At 42.2% G+C, this 25,771-nt stretch overlaps 1 protein-coding gene across 2 annotated transcripts in view; it reads left to right on the forward strand.

The window, feature by feature from the left end:
* STX8 (syntaxin 8) overlaps positions 1-25,771 on the forward strand; it is a 120,741-nt gene that overhangs the window by 41,610 nt on the left and 53,360 nt on the right. For both annotated transcript variants that reach the window (XM_028717172.2, XM_077924323.1), the window contains exon 7: positions 13,517-13,618. In XM_028717172.2, coding sequence (XP_028573005.2) covers positions 13,517-13,618 — 102 coding nt within the window. The remainder of the gene's footprint in view (positions 1-13,516; positions 13,619-25,771) is intronic.

Below are 25,771 nucleotides of genomic sequence, written 5' to 3' on the forward strand. Positions count from 1 at the left end.
GTAGTTTGTTTATTTATAATAATATTTATATATCACTATTTTGTTTTTTTAAAAAAACAAAGCGGTTAACAACAATAACACATAAAACCGTACAGTTAAGACCATATGGAAGTTAAAATCAGACTTCAATTAACTATTGTGGGAAGATGTGTTCTTCATCACCTGCATAGGCTTCGCAGAATAGAAAAGTTTTCAGCAGGCATTTTAAAGTTGAAACAGAAGGTGCCTGCTGAATTTCTGTTGGTAGAGTACCCCACAATGTTCTCTCTTTCTTGTTGTTATCAAATGAGCCTCACCAACTTGGGAAACTACTAGTGACACTCCTGAAGATGAAGTAGTGAGATTTATGCCACATACTGTTCAGGCCTTGCCCATCTGTTTCAGCAGCAGCAGCAGCTCCTCAGTATACCAGGGAGCAAAATTGGACTGCATAGTGCCAGAGGGGGCCTCCAGGAGCACAGATAATTAGATGGCTTCCCAAATAAAGGAGAGACCTTCAATAGTCTTGTCATGATCGGTGTCATTGAATGAATTTCGGGGCCCAACCACCTCCTAAAGCTTTTAAACTCTTTAAACTGTCCATGTTTCCATTTTGTAGCAAATAGGAGAGGAAAACAGATATTATAAGTAAGAATAGACACATTCGATAGGAGTTTTAATCTAGCATCTGGTTACCTGAATATTAAGCACTTAATCCCTTTAGATATATACTAGTACTAGTATAGTCCCCTATCAGTCTGAGGATTGTTAAAGCACGTGAAAGGGAAAGTTTCCCCAAAGGTGCATACTGTTTGCCCCATTTTCAGATTTGCTTTCCTGCTCTCACTAAAAAAAATTCCCCTCCCCCAGAAAGAGGTTGATTCCAGTGTCAGTCATTGCTTTAGGAGCTGGGCTGGCATGCTGCCCACGGTTGAGACAGACTTCATATCCCCAGACTTCATATCCCCAAGTTTTGAGGGGGAGATGTATGAACTTTCTTTCTGACTTTACTAACAGTCAGGGTGTTTTGGAATAGGTGAGCATGAAATTTCAGCTTTCTGTGTGTTCAGTGGCATTTTGGGTATGTCCTTCAGTTGAGGTATCAAATGAGGTCCTATCCATTTTTATATATAGATATCCCAGTGCTTGTTTAAGTCTGGATTTTTTATTTTTTTTAAAAAAGAAAATTAGTTCCCCTCTAATTTTTCAGGAATTCCAGGTTTATTCTTACTTGTCTTCACCTTTGTAATTCAGGCATTTCCAGAATCTGAGACTCTTCTGAAAGTGGAGGTATTTAAGTTTGGTTTATCTTCAAGCACACATAATTGTCACAGTGACTTTTCTTGCAGGGAAGAATAGTATGAGCGCTCTGATCAGTGACTTAAAGCTCTTGGTTCTGCAACTAATGGTGTTTACTTTGATCTAGTTAACGTAAACTGCTTGCAAGGTGTTTGAGATGCTATCGCTGTACTCCCATGTGGCAAGGTCTTTGTATTGCAGCAGGATTCCTGCCTTTTGTGAGTTATCAATCAGTGCATAGCTTTCATCACTCAGTGCCAAGCAGGTCAAACAGAGGAGTTCACATCTGTGTCTTGCTGACCAGTGAGTGTTTTCTAATGGTCCTTTCACTGGTGATATATTGCCAAACAGGCCAGCAGCTCAGAATGGCAGTGGGGATTTATTGGGCTGAATCTCTCGTTGCCCATTGAAGTTTATGTGTGTATTGGCTTTGGGGCCACCTTGTTTCATAGTTCATGAAGGGCTACCCAGCAGGAGACAGTATCGTTTCAACATAGATTTAATGGCCCAATGACAAAAGGATTACATGTACATCTCTGTTCCCTACTTACCAGGGTCCAGTAGTTCTTCATTGGGATGTAATATGCATATATTCTGTCCAGTGTAGGAAATATGAACAGAATATATTGATATTAGGTGCTAATTTTATTCCAGGTCCAAAGCCCAGAGTTTTGCAGAATGCAAACACACCTGTGGTTTAGATTCATACGCATGCTGCAGCCGGAGGGAAATTACAGGTCTTGAGGACATAGACAGGACAGTTATGCAAAACTAGGAAGTATCAGAAGATCCGTTGTTGTTTCTTACCTGTTGGCAGATGTTATTCATGTTTTCAAACTGGCTTCAAACTAGCATTAGAATTAATCATATTTTGATTTTGTTTTTCATCAAAATGACTTCACGTACCAGTTTGGGGTAAGCAATGCTTAGAATAGAATGCAGTCAAAGTTAAGGTATCCACATCCCATTTGGGATGGAAAAAGGATTGGAGCAGCTAATTCCCTTTGATTCTTTAGCTTAAACTAGATTAAATTACTTTTGTTGCAGCTGCTGTTTGTATTTGTCTGTGTTTTGATTTGTGTGTCCACAGTGGGAACAGAGTGGAACGGGGAAACGATGCACACAGAGCTGGAAACAAAACAGGCTACAAAGAAGTAGGAGGCCCAGGGTTCGCTCTGATTGTTTAGAAATACGCAATCGCTTTGAGGTCCTTTCCCCTAGCATGGAAGACGAAGAGCAGACTCCATTTGAGGATCTCTCCCTCATTACAGTCGATCAGGTATATGAAGACGAGGAGCAAAGGCAGTCCTCTGGGAATGTCCAGGCGACCTTGAAACCGACAGCTCACAGAAGAACCCCGACCAGACCTAAAAGGAGGCGTGTAGTGGTGATAGGGGATTCCCTACTGAGGGGAACAGCAGCAGTGATCTGTGGGCCTGACAAGATGTCTCGGGAAGTGTGCTGTCTCCCCGGGGCTAAGATCCAAGATGTAACTGAACGACTGCAAGGAATCATAAAACCCACTGACAAATACCCCTTCCTCTTGGTTCATGTGGGAACCAATGACACTGCAAGCAATAGCCTCCAGAAGATCAAAAGAGATTACGAGGCTCTGGGCAGGAAATTGAAGCAATTAAATGCACAAATTGTCATCTCATCTGTCCTCCCAGTTGAACGACGTGGCCCAGGGAGAGAGGGAAAAATAGTGGAAGTGAACAACTGGCTTCGCAAATGGTGCAAACAGGAACGGTTTGGATTCTTAGATCACGGAATGCAGTTTCTTGAAGATGGACTTCTGGCAAGCGATGGGCTGCACCTCACAACGGTTGGGAGGAATGTTTTTGCAAAAAATCTCAGAAACCTCATCAGGAGGGCTTTAAACTGACTAATGTGGGGGAGGGAGACAGTGCTCCTGAAGGTAGGAGTCTATCAATTGATGAAGATGATCATCCAAATGTCATAGACCGAATGGAGCAAAGAGCATGCAGACCTAGTGGTGGGAGGAGAAAATCCTTAAATAAGAGGCACGGGGGAATGATTAATGGACTTCAATGTCTGTACACTAATGCGCAAAGCATGGGAAATAAACAAGATGAGCTTGAGCTCCTGGTACAGCAAACTAAATATGACATAATAGGAATCACTGAAACCTGGTGGGATAAATCCCACGATTGGAATGTAATAATGGAGGGATACAATCTATTTCAAAGAAACAGACCAGACAAGAAAGGAGGAGGAGTGGCGTTATATGTCAGGGATGTGTATACCTGTGAAGAGATCCAAGATTTAGAACCTCAAAGCCAAAGTGAGAGCATTTGGGTCAAAATTAAGGGAGAGAAGAATAACAGTGACCTCATTGTGGGAGTTTACTATAGATCCCCAAGCCAAACGGAGGACATAGATGATGCCTTCCTGGAACAGATGGCCAAGCATGCAAAAGGAAGGGAGATAGTAGTAATGGGGGACTTCAATTACCCGGATATTTGTTGGATGTCAAACTCAGCCAAGAGCATAAGGTCAAACAGATTCCTCACTGCCCTTGCAGACAACTTCATTGTCCAGAAAGTGGGAGAAGCAACAAGAGGAACAGCCATTTTAGATCTGGTCCTAACCAATGTTGATGACCTGGTTAGTGGGGTAGAAGTGGAAGGATCATTAGGCGCGAGTGATCATGCTCTTCTGAAGTTTACTATACAGCGGAAAGGAGCAGCCAAGCATACTAGGACTCAATTTCTCGACTTTAAGAAAGCCGACTTCATAAAGCTTAGGGAAGTGCTGGGTGAGATCCCATGGACAGTAATACTAAAAGGAAAGGGAGTTCAAGATGGCTGGGAGTTTGTTAAGAGGGAGATAGTAAAAGCACAACTTCAGGCAATACCAATGAGACGGAAACATGGAAGGTGCCTAAAGAAGCCAGGGTGGCTATCTAAAGAACTTTTAACTGAGTTAAGATTAAAAAAGGATGTGTACAAAAAATGGAAAAGGGGGGAAACCACCAAAGAGGAATTCAAACAAATAGCCAGCACGTGTAGACACAAAGTCAGAAAAGCTAAAGCACAAAATGAACTCAGGCTTGCTAGAGAGGTTAAAAGCAACAAAAAAGGCTTTTATGGGTATGTTCGTAGCAAAAGGAAGAACAAAGAAACCGTGGGGTCACTCAGAGGAGAAGATGGTGAAATGCAAACAGGGGACACAGAAAGGGCTGAACTCCTCAATGCCTTCTTTGCCTCAGTCTTCTCCGATAAAGAAAACAATGCCCGACCTGAAGAATTTGGAGCAAATGATTCAGCAGAGGAAACACAGCCCAGAATAACTAAGGAGATAGTACAAGAATACTTGGCTAGTCTAGATGTATTCAAGTCTCCAGGGCCAGATGAACTGCATCCAAGAGTATTAAAAGAACTGGCAGATGTGATCTCAGAACCACTGGCAGTCATCTTTGAGAATTCCTGGAGAACAGGCGAAGTCCCGGCAGACTGGAGGAGGGCAAATGTTGTCCCTATTTTCAAAAAGGGGAAAAGAGAGGACCCAAATAATTACCGCCCAGTCAGTCTGACATCAATACCAGGGAAGATTCTGGAGCAGATCATTAAGCAAACAGTCTGTGAGCACCTAGAAAGGAATGCTGTGATCACCAATAGTCAGCATGGATTTCTGAAAAATAAGTCATGTCAGACTAACCTGATCTCGTTTTTTGACAGAATTACAAGCCTGGTAGATGAAGGGAACGCAGTGGATGTAGTCTACCTTGATTTCAGCAAGGCATTTGACAAGGTGCCCCATGATATTCTTGTAAAGAAGCTGGTAAAATGCGGTCTTGACTATGCTACCACTCAGTGGATTTGTAACTGGCTGACTGACCGAACCCAAAGGGTGCTCATCAATGGTTCCTCTTCATCCTGGAGAAGAGTGACTAGTGGGGTGCCACAGGGTTCTGTCCTGGGCCCGGTCTTATTCAACATCTTTATCAACGACTTGGATGATGGACTCAAGGGCATCCTGATCAAATTTGCAGATGACACCAAACTGGGAGGGGTGGCTAACACCCCAGAGGACAGGATCACACTTCAAAACGACCTTGACAGATTAGAGAACTGGGCCAAAACAAACAAGATGAATTTTAACAGGGAGAAATGTAAAGTATTGCACTTGGGCAAAAAAAATGAGAGGCACAAATACAAGATGGGTGACACCTGGCTTGAGAGCAGTACATGTGAAAAGGATCTAGGAGTCTTGGTTGACCACAAACTTGACATGAGCCAACAGTGTGACGCGGCAGCTAAAAAAGCCAATGCAATTCTGGGCCTCATCAATAGGAGTATAGCATCTAGATCAAGGGAAGTAATAGTGCCACTGTATTCTGCTCTGGTCAGACCTCACCTGGAGTACTGTGTCCAGTTCTGGGCACCACAGTTCAAGAAGGACACTGACAAACTGGAACGTGTCCAGAGGAGGGCAACAAAAATGGTCAAAGGCCTGGAAATGATGCCTTATGAGGAACGGCTAAGGGAGCTGGGCATGTTTAGCCTGGAGAAGAGGAGGTTAAGGGGTGATATGATAGCCATGTTCAAATATATAAAAGGATGTCACATAGAGGAGGGAGAAAGGCTGTTTTCTGCTGCTCCAGAGAAGCGGACACGGAGCAATGGATCCAAACTACAAGAAAGAAGATTCCACCTAAACATTAGGAAGAACTTCCTGACAGTAAGAGCTGTTCGACAGTGGAATTTGCTGCCAAGGAGTGTGGTGGAGTCTCCTTCTTTGGAGGTCTTTAAGCAGAGGCTTGACAACCATATGTCAGGAGTGCTCTGATGGTGTTTCCTGCTTGGCAGGGGGTTGGACTCGATGGCCCTTGTGGTCTCTTCCAACTCTATGATTCTATGATTCTATGATTCATTATAAATGTGTACAATTGCTTGAAATAAATGGCAGGAACCAGAGACTGACAGTACTCAGGCCAGTGGTTCGGTTTAACTTTTCAGCTGGAAGGAGAATGGCACCAGGATGATGGCTACTGCCCATAAACAAATTATTGAGGCTCAAACTGGCCATGACTTTAAACACATGGTTTTAAACTGTGCTCATACTAGCCAAAAAGGTCCCTAATCCTGATCAGGGCCATGAAGTGGTGGGAAGATGGCTTACTTCTCTTCTCATCCCATGCCATTTTCTTACCAAAAACAATACCCTCTGAAAATGCTCTTACTCATAACTTCTAAAAATGTGGGGAAATAACAGTTGGGGAGAAGGAAGTTATCAGCAGGAGAATGCCTCAAATTGTTAGCCCTCATCCCATGCAACATCTTCCACTACTTTTTGCTTTTTTGTAGACAAGATGTGACCAGTCCAAGCACCTTTTTACATCATGTGCCTAAAGCCCCATCTAGTTAGATCTTGAGAGGGTAATTGCTTTCAACTCTGCCAGTCACAGAATGTATTTGTGTGCTAAAAACCACTAAGGTCCTTTAAGGAGGCAGCCTTTGAATTTCATGCAACTCCTATCCTGCTTCCCCATCTCTTTCCAAGCCTCTTCCTTAATGGGAAACCTTCTGTGTAACAACATAGGCAGTGTTTATATTCACCACTCCTCTTAGGTATATTACCCCGGGCACACCCTTCACTGGCCCTGCTTTGCATCCTGCTCGAGTATGTATGTCTGACTAGATTAGAACATATCCCTGATAATGCAGCTTGCTTGCCTGGATGGGAATAGAGAGGAATGTGCATAAAAGATAGTCCATTGTGCAAAGGCAAGTCCATTGTTCTGTTCACTTTGGTTTCTGGTCCTGCCCAGCATTGGCATATGCCCCCCTGAAGGTTGCCTAGAAGGGAATGTGACGTGAATAAGGTTTCCCACCCCTGGCCTAGCATGTTAGAAAGCCACTTTGGTCAAGTCGTGTTCTGTTTTACCCTAAACCCTAATCAAGTACCAAAACTGCACCTCTGCTTCTGTTGAACATCTAAGGGCCAAACTAGATGTAATATTGCACGCATCTTTTCATTTAATATGTACATTTTAGAAATTCAAATAGCACCTGAGGGGGGCTTCCTGTATATTTTTGGGATCATGGAAGGCAAGGATGTGAAATTTAACCTATTCCTCCACTGCATTCATGATAACCATTTTGCTGAAGCTGCTATTTGCATAGGAAAGCAATTCTCCATTGGATCCAGGTTGACAGCCGGGGGTGGGGGTTCCCTCCCAATACAAATTGTGATCGTTATCAACTAGCCTTTCCTATTTGCATTTTTTTTAAAATGTGCAGAGATGTCTAATTTGGCTCATTTGCTTTGAGGAGTTACATAAGGTGACACGACCACAACATTTTGCCCCCATGAGTTGGAGTGGCCCATGCAATGTTTCTTGTTAAGGTCTTTCAGATTGCAGATGTTCATGTTTTTATGATCTGTTGCTTTGCTAACTGTTGGTCTGCCTCACATTCAATTTTAATGAAAAGCAAAGCAAGGAAAACTTTAAGAATGAGGGGGAGAAACAAGTGACCTCGCTTTATATTCAAATGCTTCCAATTAAGGGGTCTGTTATCTTACCCAAGATAACTGGAAAAGGATACTCAAAATACTACCTTGTGTAAATACAGCTATTGCCTGCATTATATCACCAGGAGTTCTCAACACATCTGGAACGAAAGTAGTTCCAGTAACATTAAAGCATCCTATTTTGGTTGGCACGCAGATGCTGTGGTATATGCCAGTCAGTAATGGGTTTTGGAAACAAGCTGCTCTAAAACTCTCCTGAACTATTCTCCTGGGAAATTATTCAATTAAATACAACTAAAATTAATGCTTGTGTGTTTTGTTTGAATAAAACAAAATAAGCAGCTGGAAAAGAAAATCCCTGGTGCATGTTGGAGAGCAAGGGCTCCAGTTAATATTCATGGATTTTGAGCTCAGTTCTTGCCCCACTACTCTTTCCACCAAGTACTCATTCTAAGTGATGATTATTGCTGTAACTGATGGTATGTAGTTATTCTTTCTTCATTCTCCGGAATAATTTTGCAAATATAAATAATTTCTTTAGTTTCAGGGTAGAGAACCTGTGGCCCTCAATATGTTACTGTACTTCAGTTCCCATCACTCCTGACCATTGGCTATACTAGCTAGGGTTGATGGGAGGTGGAGGTTTTTAAGCAGAGGTTGGATGGCCATCTGTCATGGATGCTTTAGCTGAGATGTAGTTGAACAAAATGTTCAGGGCGATATTCATTCATTCGTTCATTCATTCATTCATAGATTTGTATACCAAAAATCCTAGGGTGGTTCACAACATAAAAATACAAAAGCAGAACACAAAATACATAATGGAAACAAGAACAAAAACAAATGAACAACCCCCTTTTCACAAACATTTTATTATTTACTAAATTTAGTAAATAGTCAGATGGAGAATGAAATCAAGGAGACATTCAAAAGAGGAAATGTTGTAGTAACAGGTGACTTCAATTACCCTCACACAGACTGAGTGCATATGTGCTCCAGTCATGAAGAAAAGATAAAATTTCAAGATACCCTAAATGACTGTGCCCTAGAATAGTTGGTCATGGAGGGTACCAGAGGGGCAACCCTGGGCTTAATCTTAAGCAGGTCTTAGGATCTGGTTCATGATTAAATGTTGTTGAGCAGACTGGGAATAGAGACCATAGTGCTATCAAATTCAATATATATGTAAAAGGACAGTTGCCAAGAAAACCTAACACACACATTTGACTTGAAAAGAGGAAACTTAGCCATTACCAAATGTTCTACCTCCACTGTCAGAGACAGTATGCCTCTGAATACCAGTTGCTGGGAATCACAATGGGGAAGAGAGCTGTTGCACTCATGTTGGATGCTGTGAGCCAGGTGGGCCTTTGGCCTAATCTGGCAAGGTCGTTCTCATGATGTCAAGACTGTTGCCTCTAAGCATTTGCTGAGGAAAGCAAAGTTTATATCAGCACAACTTGCATCCGTTTGTTATTATTTGAGACTAGCTCTTGTGTAAAGGGCTGCTTATAGGTTGCTTCCTCTTGGACATTTATTAAACTTTCCCATTATTTGGGCATAGATGAGAATGTATGGCTTTCATTTGCTTTGGGTTTTAGATTTTTCTTTGGGCTTTAGATTCCATTTGGTGCTCAGTATTAAAGCGCTCTGCTTCGCATGTGCACATTGGCCACAAGCTTTTTCATCACTGGCATGATACACAATGTTTGCTTTCTTCTATTGAGCATAGTGTTGCGTTGTTTTGAAGTGTGTAGCCTGGTGTTTTGCGTGATTCATTTCCTTGGCATTTCACTCTAAGGTGCTCCCTTAGATGGTGGCAGCGGCTATGGAGACTGGGTTGCCTCCAGATTAAGCTTCGTCATACTGTAATGTTCTTGGTATGATATGAAATGTTCTGGGCTTCAGGTTTTGAGATGTTTTTCTTAAACCCAGTTCCAGTATACATATATTTGCCATGTCCCATGACTAGTTTTGTGGTGTATATTTTACAGATATACATTACTCTGTTGATATAGATCTATTTGGAGAAGCTGGGTTTTACACTGTGTACCTCCAGAATAAATATAAGGGATTTGAGCGAGGAGGCTACTGGGAGGCTTCCAGGCGTCCTGATTCCAGCTAGCCAATACCATCCATGCAGAGGCTGGCTGCCTTGTCACTCATTGGTTTGCCAGCCAATTTATTTGTGTACTCCGTCATAACCAAAATGGTAGGTGTGGGGTGTTCTTCTCTTGTCACTATATTAGTACAGTGAACCCCTGCTACTAATGTAGTCTTAATCGCTTTCACATGTTCATCTGTTTCTCAATCCACATCACCCAGACCTGCAATTTTTCTATATTAGGATGGGGAACCTGCTGAACTACAATGCCCAACCGCCCTCGAGCCAGCATGGTCAAGACTGATGGGAGATTTGGTCAAACAATATGTGGATGTCCAAAGGTTTCCCACATCTGCCTCTATACATACTCTCTGCTTGTCTCATGTGATCTTTTTGTCTCTCAGGTATCTCTCCCTCAGTCTTGCCTCCCCCTGTGCAGATTCACATCTCTAACTGCCTGACTTTTTAAAATATTTTTTCCCCATCGTTTTCCATCACAGATGGCATCTTCTTGCTCTTCCAGGACATTTATTCATTTCTTTTTATAATTTATAGTCCCTTCTTCATGAAACAGAGGCAGTTTCTAATAATGAGAATAATGCACTAATGACGCCAGAGTGCAAGAGGTAAGGCGGTGGCCGTGGCACCTGGTGTGCAGTGGCAGCCTTGCGTCACGCTGTAACATCATCAAGTTCGAATAAAAGCCTGGCTTGGAACCTCACACATGGAAGAAAGGCTGGGTGGAACTGAAATAAAGGAAATCCTGCTCTCCTGTAGTCTTATTAATCTGTAGCTAAGATGCGATTGTACCCAGCGCTGCTGCTAAATCCATTCCCCTCTTCATTTTGCAAGTGCAGTTTGTATTTGGCTTACTCAGTGGGCAGGAACTGTGAAGCCTGTACTTTAAGGCAGCTGCCAAATCCAAGTAAGGCTTTTACATATTTTAAATAAATCAGAAAATCAATTAGTACAAATACGAGGAGGTTATATGGCAAGCAGCCTGCTTTTCTTCTGAGTGCTATAGGAATCCCGCCATGCTTGGGACTCTGTGTGTGGTTCAGAAGTATAAGAACTCGCAAGCCTCTTGGGAGAGGGCACACCTGAGTAGCACACAGACAGAAACTCTGATTCAGGATGGGATGTAACCAAGTAAATCTTCCTTCTCCCGTGGGGGTGGAGAGAAGGAGCATTTTACTTCCTACAGAACAAAAATGTTATTTTCTTAAGCTGAGCAGTTTCCAGTTTTCCTTCTTCATTGCCCATCTGCCCTGAATTTCACAGAGTTCTCTTTCCCTCTCTACCCATTTCCCCCTCCAAATTCTTTCCTGGTGAATTCATGTTAAAGAAGAGTGATGGAAGGGAAGGCTGTTTATTTTCCTTTTTCTTAACATTTTGTAATGTCCTGGGTTCCTGATCGGTGCCTCACACAGACTGCATATTTTGGGCTCATAAAGATTAGGAACTTCCAGGCTTGGTCTACCTGGAAATCACAGTGGCACCTTGCCATGAATGAGAAGCTTTCCTATGCAATGTATAGTATACATGGAACACTTCAGGAATTCAGTACACTTCACATAATCTCAGCAATCCTTGCTACACCCTTGTAAGGTACAGCAATATTTCCCCTCTCTATTATTGATGGTAGGGCTTAGCACCGAGAAGAATGCTAGCTTGCCCAAGACTATCTAGTGAATTTGTGGGTGAGGTTAGCAGGTGGCTCACAGCTCACACTCTTGGCTACTGAAATACAATAAAATACAATATCATTTGTATGGTTTTCAGAGCAGAGAGGTTGGTATTCCAAATGTAAACCATCCCCATAGATGTAACCGTTTATAAAGTGAAGTGTTTATAATGTACAAACTACAGGGGTAGTTTAAGCAGTGAGGCCTTGAAAGTACTGTGGTTGCTCAAGAAAATGCTGTACAATTCCTCTTTTTTATTGTAAATGGACTCAAAGTGGGGCATGGTCAATTTATACACTTGGCAGTTGTTCTTTCTGGAACAGTTTTCTGTTTTGTGCTCCAGAAGCCAGAAAAACATAATTCAAAGACAGTGACACTATTTTTTGTTTTTAAAACTACTTTAATGTGGCTGTGTAACTTGTGAAAGTCATCAGTTTTGAATTTTCATCGTTCGAACTGAGCAAACATACTAGTAGAAGCTTTTCCTCATAAATTACTTCATAACCTACCACCTGTCAGTTGGCCCCACCCCTGCCACACCGACTGTATATGTGAAGACGGGATTGAATTTACTAAAACGTTGACCTAATATCCAAGAGCAGGAGGCTTGCAACTGGAAGACAACATGTTGAAACTTCACTCGGATGTTGGCAGCTTGCTAATTTTTGAACTGCTTAATAATTTCCCTTGTTTTTTCACTCTGAATCCATTGCGAGGTCTGTGATGGAAACCAGCCATTCTGTAAGGAGCTGTTTTATACAGCGTCACCCTTGTGAACCCGATGAGTTTTCAGTGGATGTATGGCATCCTTAGGAGACGTTTTTCTCTGCCGTTATCAATGACTTCTTCACCTGGATATGCCATCTCTGAAGAAACTGGAATGTTAACCTCTTTCTATATATATTTTTATGTTCTTATGCTTCTCAGTGCAAGTGGGACCTGTGCTAAGTGTGGAGTGCCAGGATGCCAGGCAGCTGTGCCTTCTTTCCCCTCTCATTTCACTTTATCCCTCTTCCCTACAATGTTCCATTCTGCCCCCTGCCTTCCTTCAGCAGTCAGCCAGCATTCTGTGTCCACTGAACATGCTCAGTCTCTCCCCTCCCCTGCACCCCCCATTTTGGGGGAATACATGTGAATCCAGACTTGGAGAGTGGAGTTTGCTATTCGCATAGATCAATAACTGCACCTTGAATTTCAGCTGGAAACAAATAAGCAAATAATGTTTTTTTAAACGCCGAAGTGCAGTTAGCGCTTGCTTATAGTCATGATGTCATTATTTGTGCTGAAAAATGGAATATTGGCGAGAAGAAGTAAGAGAGATAGTCTATAAGGAAGCTGTATAAACAGGATCATGCTTCAGTTTTTATTCTCAATTATAACTGAGCCTTAGAAATTGTATTTATACCAATATGCAAAGGTGCAAATATTTTCCATTTGCAGGTTTGGACAAAATCTGTGGGGCAATATAGTGCAGTGCAAGTAGCATGAGGGCTGAATGTGCAGGGCCAGTTTCTAATCTCTGGTCATTTGCAGGTAGCTTTGGGGTGATCACTGCCCATTGCAAAAGTGGAGGTTCTGTGCAGGCACTCCAAACAGCCCAGATAAAATTTTCACCCTTCTCCTGGTCTAAATTTATAAAGCATTTTGTACTAACTATGGGCCAAGGAACAGATGTGTCTGCACGTTCTTAATCCATTATGCTAGCTAAGTGCAGCATCTACATGGGCTACACCTACCGTGATGCTTTTGGGTGCCTTCTGCTTGGCTTCTGTCACATTTAGCCATCTGTCTAACCTTCCTCAGAGGGCTGCCATGCCAATAAGTTAGATCAAAGCTGCAGAGCTCTTGGTTGCTGGAAGGATGCCATAAAATGATAACATTGCATTTGTTTGGGTGTGATGGTGGGAAAGCTGGATATTAATACTATATAACGATATCTCTTTTTTAATAGAAATCATCGACGATATCACCAATTTAGTAGAAAATACTGACAACAAGCTGCGCAACCAAACCAAGCGTGTAATGACAGTGGACAGAAAATCATCTTCTTGTGGTAAGATATGGTTTGACTTAAAGGTCTACTTTTTAAATTTTTTTTTTTTAATTAGAAGCCATTTTGTAGCTTCTAATTATTGGCCTGAAGCAGTATAAATAATTTTTCACTGCCTTCTTGTAAGGGTTAATGGCAGTTAATTAAGCATGGTTTAAGCAGCTACTGCTTTTGAGAAAGAGAGTGAGGAGAGAAAAGAAGATGACATGATAGAAGAGGAGTAAAATTAGTATCCTCATATAGAGAAGGGGAGTTATTTGTAGAAGTGATTCCATTTGGTAAAATGCCTGTGCCTACAGATACCCTACAAAGCAGAGTGTTCTCTTATGTGAAGGCCACCAATGTTGCAATTTTTGTTTCTACTATTGCACTTTCCATATTGTCAAACATAATAAACCAGGCATAGGCAAACTCCCCCCCCTACATCATTTGGGACTACAATTCCCATCATCCCGGACCACTAGTTGTGTTAGCTAGGGATGATGGGAATTATAGTCCCAAACATCTGGAGGGGTGGAGTTTGCCTATGCCTGTAATAAACTGTATGTTGCCAGTTAAGCCACATGTGTACATAATTTTAAATCTTTATTTTCTTGGCACATGATAGGTATAGGATATTTAGCACCATTTCGTTTCCATATAATACGTTGGTTTAGTGCAGGGTTTCCCAAACTTTGGTCCCAAGCTGTTTTTGCACTACAATTCCCATCATGGGATGATGGGAATTGTAGTGCAAAAACAGCTGGGGACCCAAGTTTGGAAACCCTGGGTTAGTGCAAAACAGTATGAAACACTGGTCGGGCTGATAAAATACAACTGAATACTCTTCTACAATTCCTTGATGTTTCAGATAACTGCATGTGTTAAATTTCAAAAGACTTAGATTTAAAACCAATTGTGCCAGGTGGGGGAATCCTTGATCTTCATTGTTGAGTTTTGTGTTCACAGTGCACTTAATTTACTGAATGTCTTAATACTGAATGTCTCTTTCTGCCCGAGAAACATAAATGACTTAAGAAAAAAAGAAAGAAGGCCATCAAGTTAGACTGTTTAACTGTGCTTAGACAGAATACAGTGGTGCCTCGCAAGACGAAAAGAATCCGTTCCGCGATTCTCTTTGTCTAGCGGTTTTTTCATCTTGCGAAGCAACCCCATTAGCGGCTAAGCGGATTAGCACTATTAGCGATTTAGCGGCTTAGCGGCTATTAAAGGCTTAGCGGCTAAGCTGTTAAAAGGCTATTAACGGCTTAGCGGCTTTGAAAAAGGGGGGGGAAGCGGGTGGGAAATGGCGAGACTCGCAAGACATTTTCGTCTTGCGAAGCAAGCCCATAGGGAAATTCATCTTGCGAAGCGCCTCCGCAACGGAAAACCCTTTCGTCTAGCGGGTTTTTCGTCTTGCGAGGCATTCGTCTTGCGGGGCACCACTGTAATCCTGTGTTTGTTAGAAGTATTTGTATCCCTCCTTCTGTCTGTCAGAAAAGACTTCAATGCCGCGGACAGTAAATGGAAGTTAATAATTAATAAACATAATATACTTGGTTAAGATAGTGGTGGTTCATGATGGCTCTGCGGGGAGGAGGGGATGATGATGGAAAATGTCTGATCTCCTGGCTTTAGATGTTGCTATAAATGTTGTCGTTGTTATTTATTAGCAACTTTACCATGGTACCGGGGCGGGGGCGGGGGGAGCTTCAGAAGCATACAGTTTGTGCTAGCATTATTAGCATCAACATCTTAAGCCGGGTGGCAGTCAGCCATTTGATATTAAATCCCTACAGATTGCTGTGTAGTTGAGTTCTGAATCTGAAAGCAGGGATTTGCTCCCGTATCTAGTCATGAAATCATATAGTGTAGGCTAGTGATACTTTCCCCCCATCATCAAGCAGATAAAAGTTGCTTTTCAGATTGATTTGATTTTACCTAGCAACTTGGCTCTATGAAATGCTAAGAGTCAGAGAACAAAGGTCTATTTCATCCAATAGTCCCAAGGACAATTAAAGATGACTTAGTCTATCCTCCCTGATTTCCCCTCTTTCTCTGCCAGTTCTTCCAGCTCACTAGAAATGCATATGAATGGTAAGATATAGGAATGGGTTGTATTAAAACCTCCCATTTTTTTCTGTTCCACAAGGGGGCATCGCAGCGAGATGTCTCTTTGCTTTTAGTTTTTAAGGTGTCTTTAGGGGAGAACAAAAATCATGGCTTTGATTTCTATCACCTAAATCGGTATGCGCTGCGCTGTATTAACTTCTCACAAGAATATTATTTTTTTACGGTGTTCCTCAAACTTTGCTGCAAACTTTAAATAAATCTGTGGGGTTTTTAAAATGTGGATGACATCCTAAAAGTATGTCCCTAGAAAGTAGGAGTATGCCCCCAGATCTCACCTTATTCATCATTCTGGTGCAGTACCCACATTCTTTGGCTATTTTTCTCAGAAAGTCAATTGGCTTGATAAATTCAGGGCTGCAAGTAATCAGGTTTGTTCAGCTGATGCAAAGTATATATATTCTGACGAGTGAAAGTTCCATCCGCTTTATTTTTAGTATTGCGGGGAGCTTAGTTCAGTGTGACATGAAGTCAGCCTTTCCTGTGGCCGGTTTGCCAGAAGATTGTGCCAGCGTTCTTTCCAATAACTGCACGGACAATTGCCTTGGGTCTGAACCAAAAGATGATTTCCCTGAAACAACTTTTTTCCTCTGGTTTATGAGCTGTTCCATTTTTCTCTTTGCTCCTTTTCATGTTCCCTAAGCCCAGCTATCTGGGTATTTGGAATCACTTTCCACGATGTTACTACCATTTGGTTTGTGACGTTGGCAGATCTTATTCCATGAAGTGTGTGTGACACCTCATACTGATAGCAGAGCAATGGACCAAGTTTAGAGAAGGGGCATAAAAACATAGTAACTTCTTCTTGTAAAATGGGAGGTGGGTTCTTATTTCAGCTGCTCTTTACATAATAAAATGTGCATTAATTTCATTCATGAACTTAAGATCAGTCTAATTTGGCCCTGAGACATAGAGATAACTTGTCTGGATGGTGGCCAACAGTGGCCTTTGGGGCCCTGTAACTGCTGAGCTGTCATTTATTTCAGATTCAGACGCTGGGACTGCTGCACTCATATATCATCCCCTTATGCCTGTCAAAATGTTTGTGCTTTTTGAGGACTTCAACTGCTGTGGCATGTTAATCAGAAGCTCAGATAATTGTGCCCAGCATGCTATGATTTGCAGAGTTCAAGACCTTAAGCAGCAGTGGGCGCTCACAAGACAGCATCGTTTCATACATATTTTTTTCTTCTTTATATCTTGTCAAGAGCATCACAGATCCTAATATGCTCGCCTCCCACCACCATCAGATGCGCTCTCTCCTTTTCCCATTCTCCTCTGGTGAAGGTGGAGTAAAGGATAAGTTGCTTGACTTGCCAAGGTCACCCAAACAGCCCCATGGTATGGCTATCATTAAACCTGTATCTCTGGAATTCTATCCCAATGCTTTAATCACTGAGCAACCTCTTTGTCACTTGGCAGAAGTCCATGGTGAAAGCATTCAGAAAGAAATAGTCTGGACAGTAAAATCCTTCCAACTCCCACAGTCTCCCCAAAGAAAAATAAACCCCGAGCTTAGTTAATATTTTGTCTCGTTAGGCTTCCAAGAGCAGAAATCTAAAAATTTAGAGTGATAAGACGCAGGATTGTGAGCTACTCTGGTAGGCAGTTTGGATCTGATGCTCATAATTATATCCTTGTTATTTACTCTTTCTTTAAACTCAGAAGAGGATTTGGCATGTCTAGTGAGAAAATGCTGTTGTGTGCCCCCCCCCAGCCTTTCACCTTAAAGAAATGGGTAAGGGGAGTCTAGCATGCCTATGCAGGCTGGGTGAGCGGAAGAGGCCAGCAACACCTAGTTAATTACATTTGCATATGCAGCTGTTCAAATAGAGCCTCTCTGGTGCCTGCTCTCACCTCGTGGGGGATTTGGAGCAGCTGTTGCTAGACCCGGCAATCTGGCTCTGCCATTGGAGGGCTGGGGTGCGTCCCCGGGACGCCCCCTCAACCATCTATCATTTCAAAGGCCAAGTAATTAGTTATATTTGAATACAAAGAGGGGAAACCTGGCATTGTGTGAACATCCAGGGGCAGCTGCTTATAGTTTGGTTTCCAAGGATACGTGTCCAGGAGTTAAATCACTGCTTGATATTTCTGGAAAAAGTGCAGAAATGTGATAATCAGAATTTGACGCCTGCTGTTTATTTTATAGCACATCCTGCAAGTCGGTGGAGGCTTCCCTGTGATTTTAGGTGGTTGTTTAATTTTCCTTTAAAAACAGAGAAAAAAATACAATTGGCTATCGTGCTGAGGTTCTGTTGAGATCATGACTTAGTTTGTTTTGTTTTGTGGGAGCTGGGTGAAAATCATATGTGGCCCGCTTTCCTGATTCTGCATGCATTTTTCTGAAGCTCTTTAATTCCCTTCACCAGAAAGACTGGTATTTCAAAAGCAGATGCTAGGCAGCAGAAATATAGGGTGCAGATAATGGAAGGATGGTGGAAAGCTCCAGGATAAAGACTTTCCCCACTTATAAGGGCAATCTTAAGGTGCACGTCAGCCTCCAAAATAGAGATGATAAGGATTCGTAGTATTTCATTCCTAAAAGCAAGGACATCCAGGGTGCTTTTTCTCAGTTAAAGATACCTTGGTTAACATACCTTGTTCCACCTGAAAGATTTCGCATATCCAACCAGCCAGTCTGTTGCTGTTGCTGCTTTTCTCCCCACCCCTCTTTGTTTTCATATCTGAAACAAAACTGAGAGAGCCATTAGGAGCAGTGCAAACATCTTTCCCTCCACCACATGAAACCATGTGAAATGTGAACTGGCCCTTCCTCATGAGTGCCTGATCACATGCAGGACTGATCTGTAGCATTTCTGAACCTCAAGAAAATGGCGGGACAGTCACATAAACCAATAGTTTGTGCAGTTGGCCGTTCATGCTCAGGGCCTGTTTGTGTAGTAGAGGAGAGGGACCAGCTCATGTTTGCTCTTCATTGTGCAACTGCAGCCCTACTGTTGGGCTATGATCTGGGGCCGAGTCATTGACCATTTTTTCAAATAAATGAGGAGACCAATCTTGAGGAAAGCATCTGAATCCACGGTGTTTTGTGGTGGATTTCACTCTCATTGCTGTTGTAGATGATGTTGAGTAACTCTATCCTCCCTTTGGAGTCCTCAAAAAGAAGGAAGGGTGGAATAAATGCCCCCCCCCCCCGCTTTCACCAGAGAAATATAACTGCAAACTAATTGATTGCCAAAACAGTGGTGAGTAACAATGTGGATCTGTGATGGCTGTCCTGTAGATGTACATGGGACTGTAATGTTTGGAAATAAGGGACACCTGTCATTTCCCTGTATTCATCCTGGTCTGCGGAGTCTGGGCCAGAGACCTCTTTGGTGCACATGCGTTTCATGGAAAGTGCCATAAGCCATACAAATCCCTGGTTACTTGAAAGGTCTTCTCTGTTGCAGTTTTCAGTCTTCCCAGCCGTATTCCTTGATGGCTCAATATAACATTTGATGGCCTTTTCATATTTGGCTTTGAGATGCGCTCCAAAGTTCTGCGGTCTCTCTCTCCCTTCATTTCGAGGGTTCAGATTTGCTCCTTGTCTCTGCTCTCCGTGGATTCTCATCGTGGAGCAGGAGAGACTGCTTTAGGGGTGGGTTTATTTACCTAATAAACTGGCTCTTGTATCGTCTAGGAAATGCTGACATTTTTGAAAGAGGAACTCCTAGTAACAGGCAAACAAAGGTCCAGCAGTTAGGTCTGGTGAAACAACGAAATGAAGGTCAGCGAATATTGCCCTCAGCCTCTTTCCCGGTGGCCATGACAGCAGCAGAGGTTTATTTGAAGATCCCAGACTCAGAGTCATTGCTTGCATTGTCACCCATCTGAGCGTTCGAGTCTGTGCCAACAGTTTGGGATATTAATGTATTCCACAGATCAGTGAAAAAAGGAATTCCTCTGCACGTCTTTCTTTTCTTTTCTTTTTTTGTTTTCCCTAATTCCCCCCCCCCCCTCTCACTCCTTTCCATACACTTTGTTTGCAGTGCCTTTGTCTGGCGGATGTTGCTGGGCATTTCTAATGAGAAAGCAAAGAATTGTGGAGGGGGAGGGGTATGTTAGCACTTTTAAAACATAAGGTGAAAGTTTTTTACAAGCTAGTCAGGTGCATAGAAATTCGTATTCTGGTTGGGATTGTGAATGCAAATATACAGTAGAAAGCTCCCTTTCTGACACATAAATCTCATTGATTTGCTTCCTGGAGCAAGAAAGTACTTTAGGAAAAATTAAACACTGCTGCTCCACAGGATGCCATGCCTCAGTGCTTCTTTAGTATTCATCCGTGCTTCATTACCACAGCCACCTCTCAGCCCACCCTGAGCAGCTGCTAAAAGGGGCAAAATTACAGCAATTCATACTGCGGGTGACTTACTGCCAGGGAATAATTGGTTTCTGTTTGCAAGGGACATTATCACAGTGAAGCTTGGAAAACAGAAATTGTTTGCTGGTTTTGGGGAGGGGGGTGTTCAATGGAATGTATTTATCAAGATTTTCACAGGATTTGTAGAAAGGGCAGCTCAATGGAAAGAAAAGCTGTTGTTGTTCTTGCGAAGAGACAATTATCTAATAAAGAAATGGGTCAGGCAAAGGAATTTGCACAGGTTTCTTAAACGTATCTGTTTATGCGGCTTCCCTAGCAGGAATTGTACTTAATACTTAGATATTTTTTAAATATATTCTTTGATCCTTCATGGAAATGTTAATGAGACGAAATGGGCTAAAGAGCTCTCCAGACACTGCCTGGAGAGGGAGGAATGAAATGCAGACCCTCTGGAGGGCTTCTGACACACAAGAAGTCCCTTTGTTTCCTGTTTTACAAACCAGAGACATGTCTAAAATCAGCAGCAAAAGAGAGCAGGCTGAAGAGGCAGTGCCGAAGACTAGGCTTTCTATATTTTAAAGAGGGGGGGATTGTTTGTTGCTGGCTGTGAATGCCTTGGCGTGCTTGATGGGCAGTGTTCTGTGGCTGTTTGAAGTCCAGAATGAAGGTACTCAGAAGATGTGAGCAGGATGTGGTTAGGCCGTCTTTCACTTAGACTTAATTAAGAATCTTGCAGGCTTTGTCTCTTGGGGAGCCTGTTTCTGTGAATAGGGAGCTTGGCCCCAAAATTGTATATACCAGGCCCACTGCCTTTGTGTTGGGTTGCCAAACTGAAGACAGTAGCAAGTGCAGGCCCCATGTTGCTGGAGGTCATCCTCTTGTTCGGAGAAGTGAGCCCACATCCCCAAGAGAAAGCGAGAGGAGCTGGAGGGAGTCTTTCTTAGGAACCGGAGAGTAACCAACCTTTATATATGTGTGCGTGTGTGTGTATAAATAAAAAGCCAGTGGGAGGTAGAAGAGGTTTTGTAACACTTTCCAGCGGATGATTGTTTAGCCTTAAGGAAGGTCAGAGGCTAAACCACAAAGGGCAAACACTTTTCCTCAAGGAGTCAACACTGGGTCCATTTCTATATGTGGGGCTATATCTCAGGTTTCATACCCAGATATTAATGAGTCCAGGTATACACTTTATAACCTATGATGTTCCCTTCTAGAGGAGTCAGATTTATTTTTAATACTTTAATGATTAACAAAAAAAGATTCATTGTTATTTTGGTTTTTCACAGGAGAAATCCTAGCAATTTGAGAGTGTTGTCCAAAGCTTAATGGCTGGCCTTCCATTTCCAGCAAAAGCCTAAACTCCTGGTTATGGTTTTAGATAAGCCATAAGGCCAGCCCTTTCTATTCATTTGCATGAGAATTAATGCCTATAGAAGTGACCATATCTTGCCTCTCAGTTCATCAGAGGTCTTGGTAGTTGTGACTGTGTTCAGGGGAGAGAAGTCAAACAGGTGAATAGTGAGGTGGCTTGGATAGGCACTTGAAGGACTCTCTATCCTCTATCCCATAGACTGTGAACATGATTGGATGAGGTAGGTCAGGAGCAGCCGCTGTGTTCCCCTCCAGATGTTCTGACCACCCTGCGACATTGGCAATGCTGTCTGTGGTTGATGAGTTGCAGTCCATAACATCTAGAGGGACCAGGTTGGCTACTCTCAAGGTAGGGGTGATGTCTCTGCTAGAAAAGCAACTGAGAAGAAACTTGGACCATGCTCTTAACTTGCCATTCATGAGGCACAACGATAGAGTCTAACTCTGTGCATTCCTGCACGAGACTGATAGTTTTAAATCTGTTTCATTCTGGCTTTAGGCCAGATTTGAGCCCAAAGACTTCTCTGCTTGTAGTGGACAATCTCAGCTGTTGCTACTATACCTGCTGGTGCCATTTGACAGTAGCATCCTTCTGAATCATCTTGCGGGGTTGGGGTGATTCTGCTTCCTTTCTGACTGGTATAATAGGGTATTATTAACAGCTGTTCAGTCTATTTCCCCACCATTCTTGTTGCTGCTTTGGGGAGTGGAGATCCACTTGTGAATCAGCGTCTAAAAGCTCTTGTGGTTAGAAAATGTGGAATAGACTTTAAGCAGAAGGCAGACAAGACTGAAGATGCACTGCTTCCTTCCATTCATACTCACTTAAAAGATCAGACACCTAACCTACAAGTGGTCATGGGTGCTTTTTTCACTCACACTCAGAATTAGCTGCTGCAACTCTTATTGGAAGGTAAGACCTTCCTGGTGCTTGGGGGGGTCATCACTCATACTTGAATTATCTTAAGAATTTGATTTGTATAATATGCTCTGTGTGAACATGCCTGGAAGCTTAGCTTATGCAAAACTTTACTTGTATGATGAGGTCTCAGACACTACCTGCATATTTAAAAATTCCACTGGTTTACATGCTTGCTTTTTAAGAACAATTCATGGTGGTTATTTATGAAGCCCTGCATGGCTAGGTCACAGGTATCTCAATAAACACATGCCATATTAAAGTATTCCACGTGTTTGGATCTTAAGGAGAGTTTCCTACTCTGTATATTTCTTTTTCCAAAGAGAGGGAGGCATTTAGTGGAGGCGTTCGTATTGAGAAATTTTGTTCTTTCATAGCAATATTAAAAATAGAACATCGGGGGCTGGAGTTTCTAAGTTTACTCTCAAGCTGAGTTGCTGTAGCCCTTCATTCTCTCTGCTGATACTTGTGCACACAGAAAAGAGAAAAATATTTGCACATGGATTAACATTTTCTAGAACTTATTGCCATTTGTAGGGCAGGGAGAAAACAACAGGATTAGGCAGAGATTCAAATTAACGTACAGTCATTTTGGATTCTGGTTTATGAGGTGAATTCATAGGTTTAATTTGCTGCCATGCAGTTTCCACAATGAGTTGCATTTGGAATGAGTTGCAGTTAAAATTATTTTGAGGAGGGAAACAGACTTCTGATTAACTGAGGCAACCCTAGTTAAAACTAAGGGTGAGTGCCCATAACAAATCCCTTATACTTTATAACAGCCTCCCTCAACCTTGGGTCCCCAGATGTTGTTGGACTACAACTCCCATCATTCCTAGCTAGCAGGACCAGTGATCAGGAATGATGGCAGTTGTAGTTGAGGGTTGAGAGAGGCTGCTTTATAGGTATTGGAGTATGACTTGGGACCTTGGGGTTCATTATTACTACTTCTAATGTTTTCAAAGTTTTAATACATACATGTTCTACATATTTTCTTCCATCCATTCTTGTTGAATCCATATGAGCATCTTTCTGTCCTCAGTTACTGCAGAGCAGAGCAAATCCTTCTTTAAGGATTTTTCAATGCAGAACTGAGATTGGCAATATAGCTTTGCTTAAATTGTACGAGTAATAGCAGCTTCCTACTTTAGGGTTTGGTTGCTTACATCTCACTGTGTTTAAATCCCTTCCCCTCATAAGCTCTTTCAACATCACTGAACAAGGTGGTTCAGTGGATTAAATGTTGGACACTGGAAGCCCTTCGGCAGTCACTACCTCTTGGCCCACTTTCTCTATATCTGCAAAAGAGGGATAACCCATGAGTGGATGTTGTGAATGAATGAGGTATGGAAAGGTATGGAAAGTTCAATTGCAAGTTTAAATAATCAGTTTGCACTCTTGTGGCTGTTTTATAACAACTATATGATCCACTTGTGGAAGCCTTTTGGTTTTCTTTTGTTGTTGATCAGGCAAGGCTCCCCTTTTGGACTCACTGCAGCGCTTGTCCTTAGCAGTTTGCACCAAAGGACTGAGGAAGTAGCTTAGGGTTGGTTGTTTAGGTTTCCTCTCAGTAACTTTATCTGAACACTTTCTGTTCCTATCTACTTTCTCATGGATAATCTCCTTTCATTTTGTTGAACTCTTCCTGTAAAACAGTTTCTGCTGAATAGCACATGAGTAGTGGGCTATTTTCACACCATACTGTGCTTCAAGCTTCCTTCTGTGCATGTAAACCTATAAAGAGGCTCATCAGTTATTCGGCCACAGGTAATTCTCATGCACGCTTAACATACCAAAGAGAAAAGTGTGTGTAAGGAAGGAAGTAGGCTGAAAGGAAAGGGGCAACACTCTTCCCTTATTTTCTCTCTTAACTGAATTTGATAATCAAAGCTACTGAGGACTGTTGAAAATTACAAAATCAGGAAAGGGAGGAGAATATTTGGGCTCCAGTTTGTGGCTGATAATGTTCAAGACTGAATTATAAGGAGGAAAGATCAGGCAGTGTAACATGGTGTCAAGACAGCCGCAGAGTTTTTTCTAAGCACCCATTCTTGCCAGGGCATGTATGTGTGTCTTTAGTGGGCATGATCTATTAGAGTGATTTAGCCAGAGATGCATCTGCATTTTGGAAAAGGCTGTTTTTGCAGCAGCTAGCGATGAAGCTTTCTTTTGCACAAATAAGTGTGTTCCTTTCCACCTGCCATACCATTGGTAGAAGAGTATTGGAAGCTTCTGTAAAGGTTCTTGATAGCAGATTATCCAAATGCAGTTGATGAATGTTCACTGTCAGGAGCAGGAGATTTGGAGTCTGCATTTCCCAGGGTCTAATCATCTCATAGGGCAGCTGAGTGTGGCTCCTTCCCCAATAATCTACTTAACTCAGTAGTTTTCCCCTCCTGTTGCCTCACATGGAGAAAGAGGCTCCTAGGCTGTTTGCATGATAAGTAGCTTCAGACTCTCCAAGCCTTTGAAGGGAAAGCTGAGAGTTAATTGTGGCAGCTTGAACTAATGGTTTCCCATGTTTACTGGTAGGTTAAGTGAGAAAGAGAGCTTGAAAAACACCCTTCATTTAAGTGCAGTAATGGGCCTTACAGCGAATTTCAAGAGACAACATAACTATTCTCTGATCTGGGGGAAAGTGTTCGCCATGTTCCAAGGCTGATGGATTTGCAGGAAGAGTATGGATAAGTACATCAGGGTTTTCTCTTGGGGGAAATTAACTGGGAGATATTCTTGTTTAACTTTTTAAACATCTGCATAACCACTGTGGAGAGTTACCAGCAAGCTGAGTGACCTTTAGGTGGTAATTGATCATGTCTCACGAAAGTCCAACTCACTGCATGTAAAAATGCCTACCTGTGTATGTAGGAGATACACATACCCACAGGACTCATTTTACAGGTAAACCAAATATATGCTACTGCATAACTATTGTACAATGCTGTGCTTTAGGTTTGTGCTGTTCATTTAAGTTTAGAATCATGGTTAGAAGCATTGTATTTGCCGTCAAATGGTAAAATAATTCCTGCATTTTCATGTGAAAAACAGCCAAAGAAGTGTTAATATCTTCAGCAGATTTATTAGACTGCACATAATCACGATGTCTGAAAACTTTACATAGAACTTAAATGCTTAAAAATCATCCCAGTTTCCAGGAACATTACAGGATGGTGCACCCTGGGCCACATCATAATATAGAGAACTAGCACTGGTTTGAGTTACTTAGGTATTCTGGAAACCAATTTAAGGTGAATTATTTCGAGACACTCCATTCAGGTGTGCAACATGAGCATGGAGCAATTCTGGCAGTAGACTTGTAACAGCTGTTACAAGCTGTTAGGCAACTGCGATCAAATTTGCAAGCTTAAAGGAATGACGCAAGCAACTGCGGCTGAGTGTATCATTTGTATCCCTTTTTTCTAATAAA

This window comes from Podarcis muralis, chromosome 2 (genome assembly GCF_964188315.1).
Source record: "Podarcis muralis chromosome 2, rPodMur119.hap1.1, whole genome shotgun sequence".
NCBI classification, from domain to species: Eukaryota; Metazoa; Chordata; class Lepidosauria; order Squamata; family Lacertidae; genus Podarcis; species Podarcis muralis.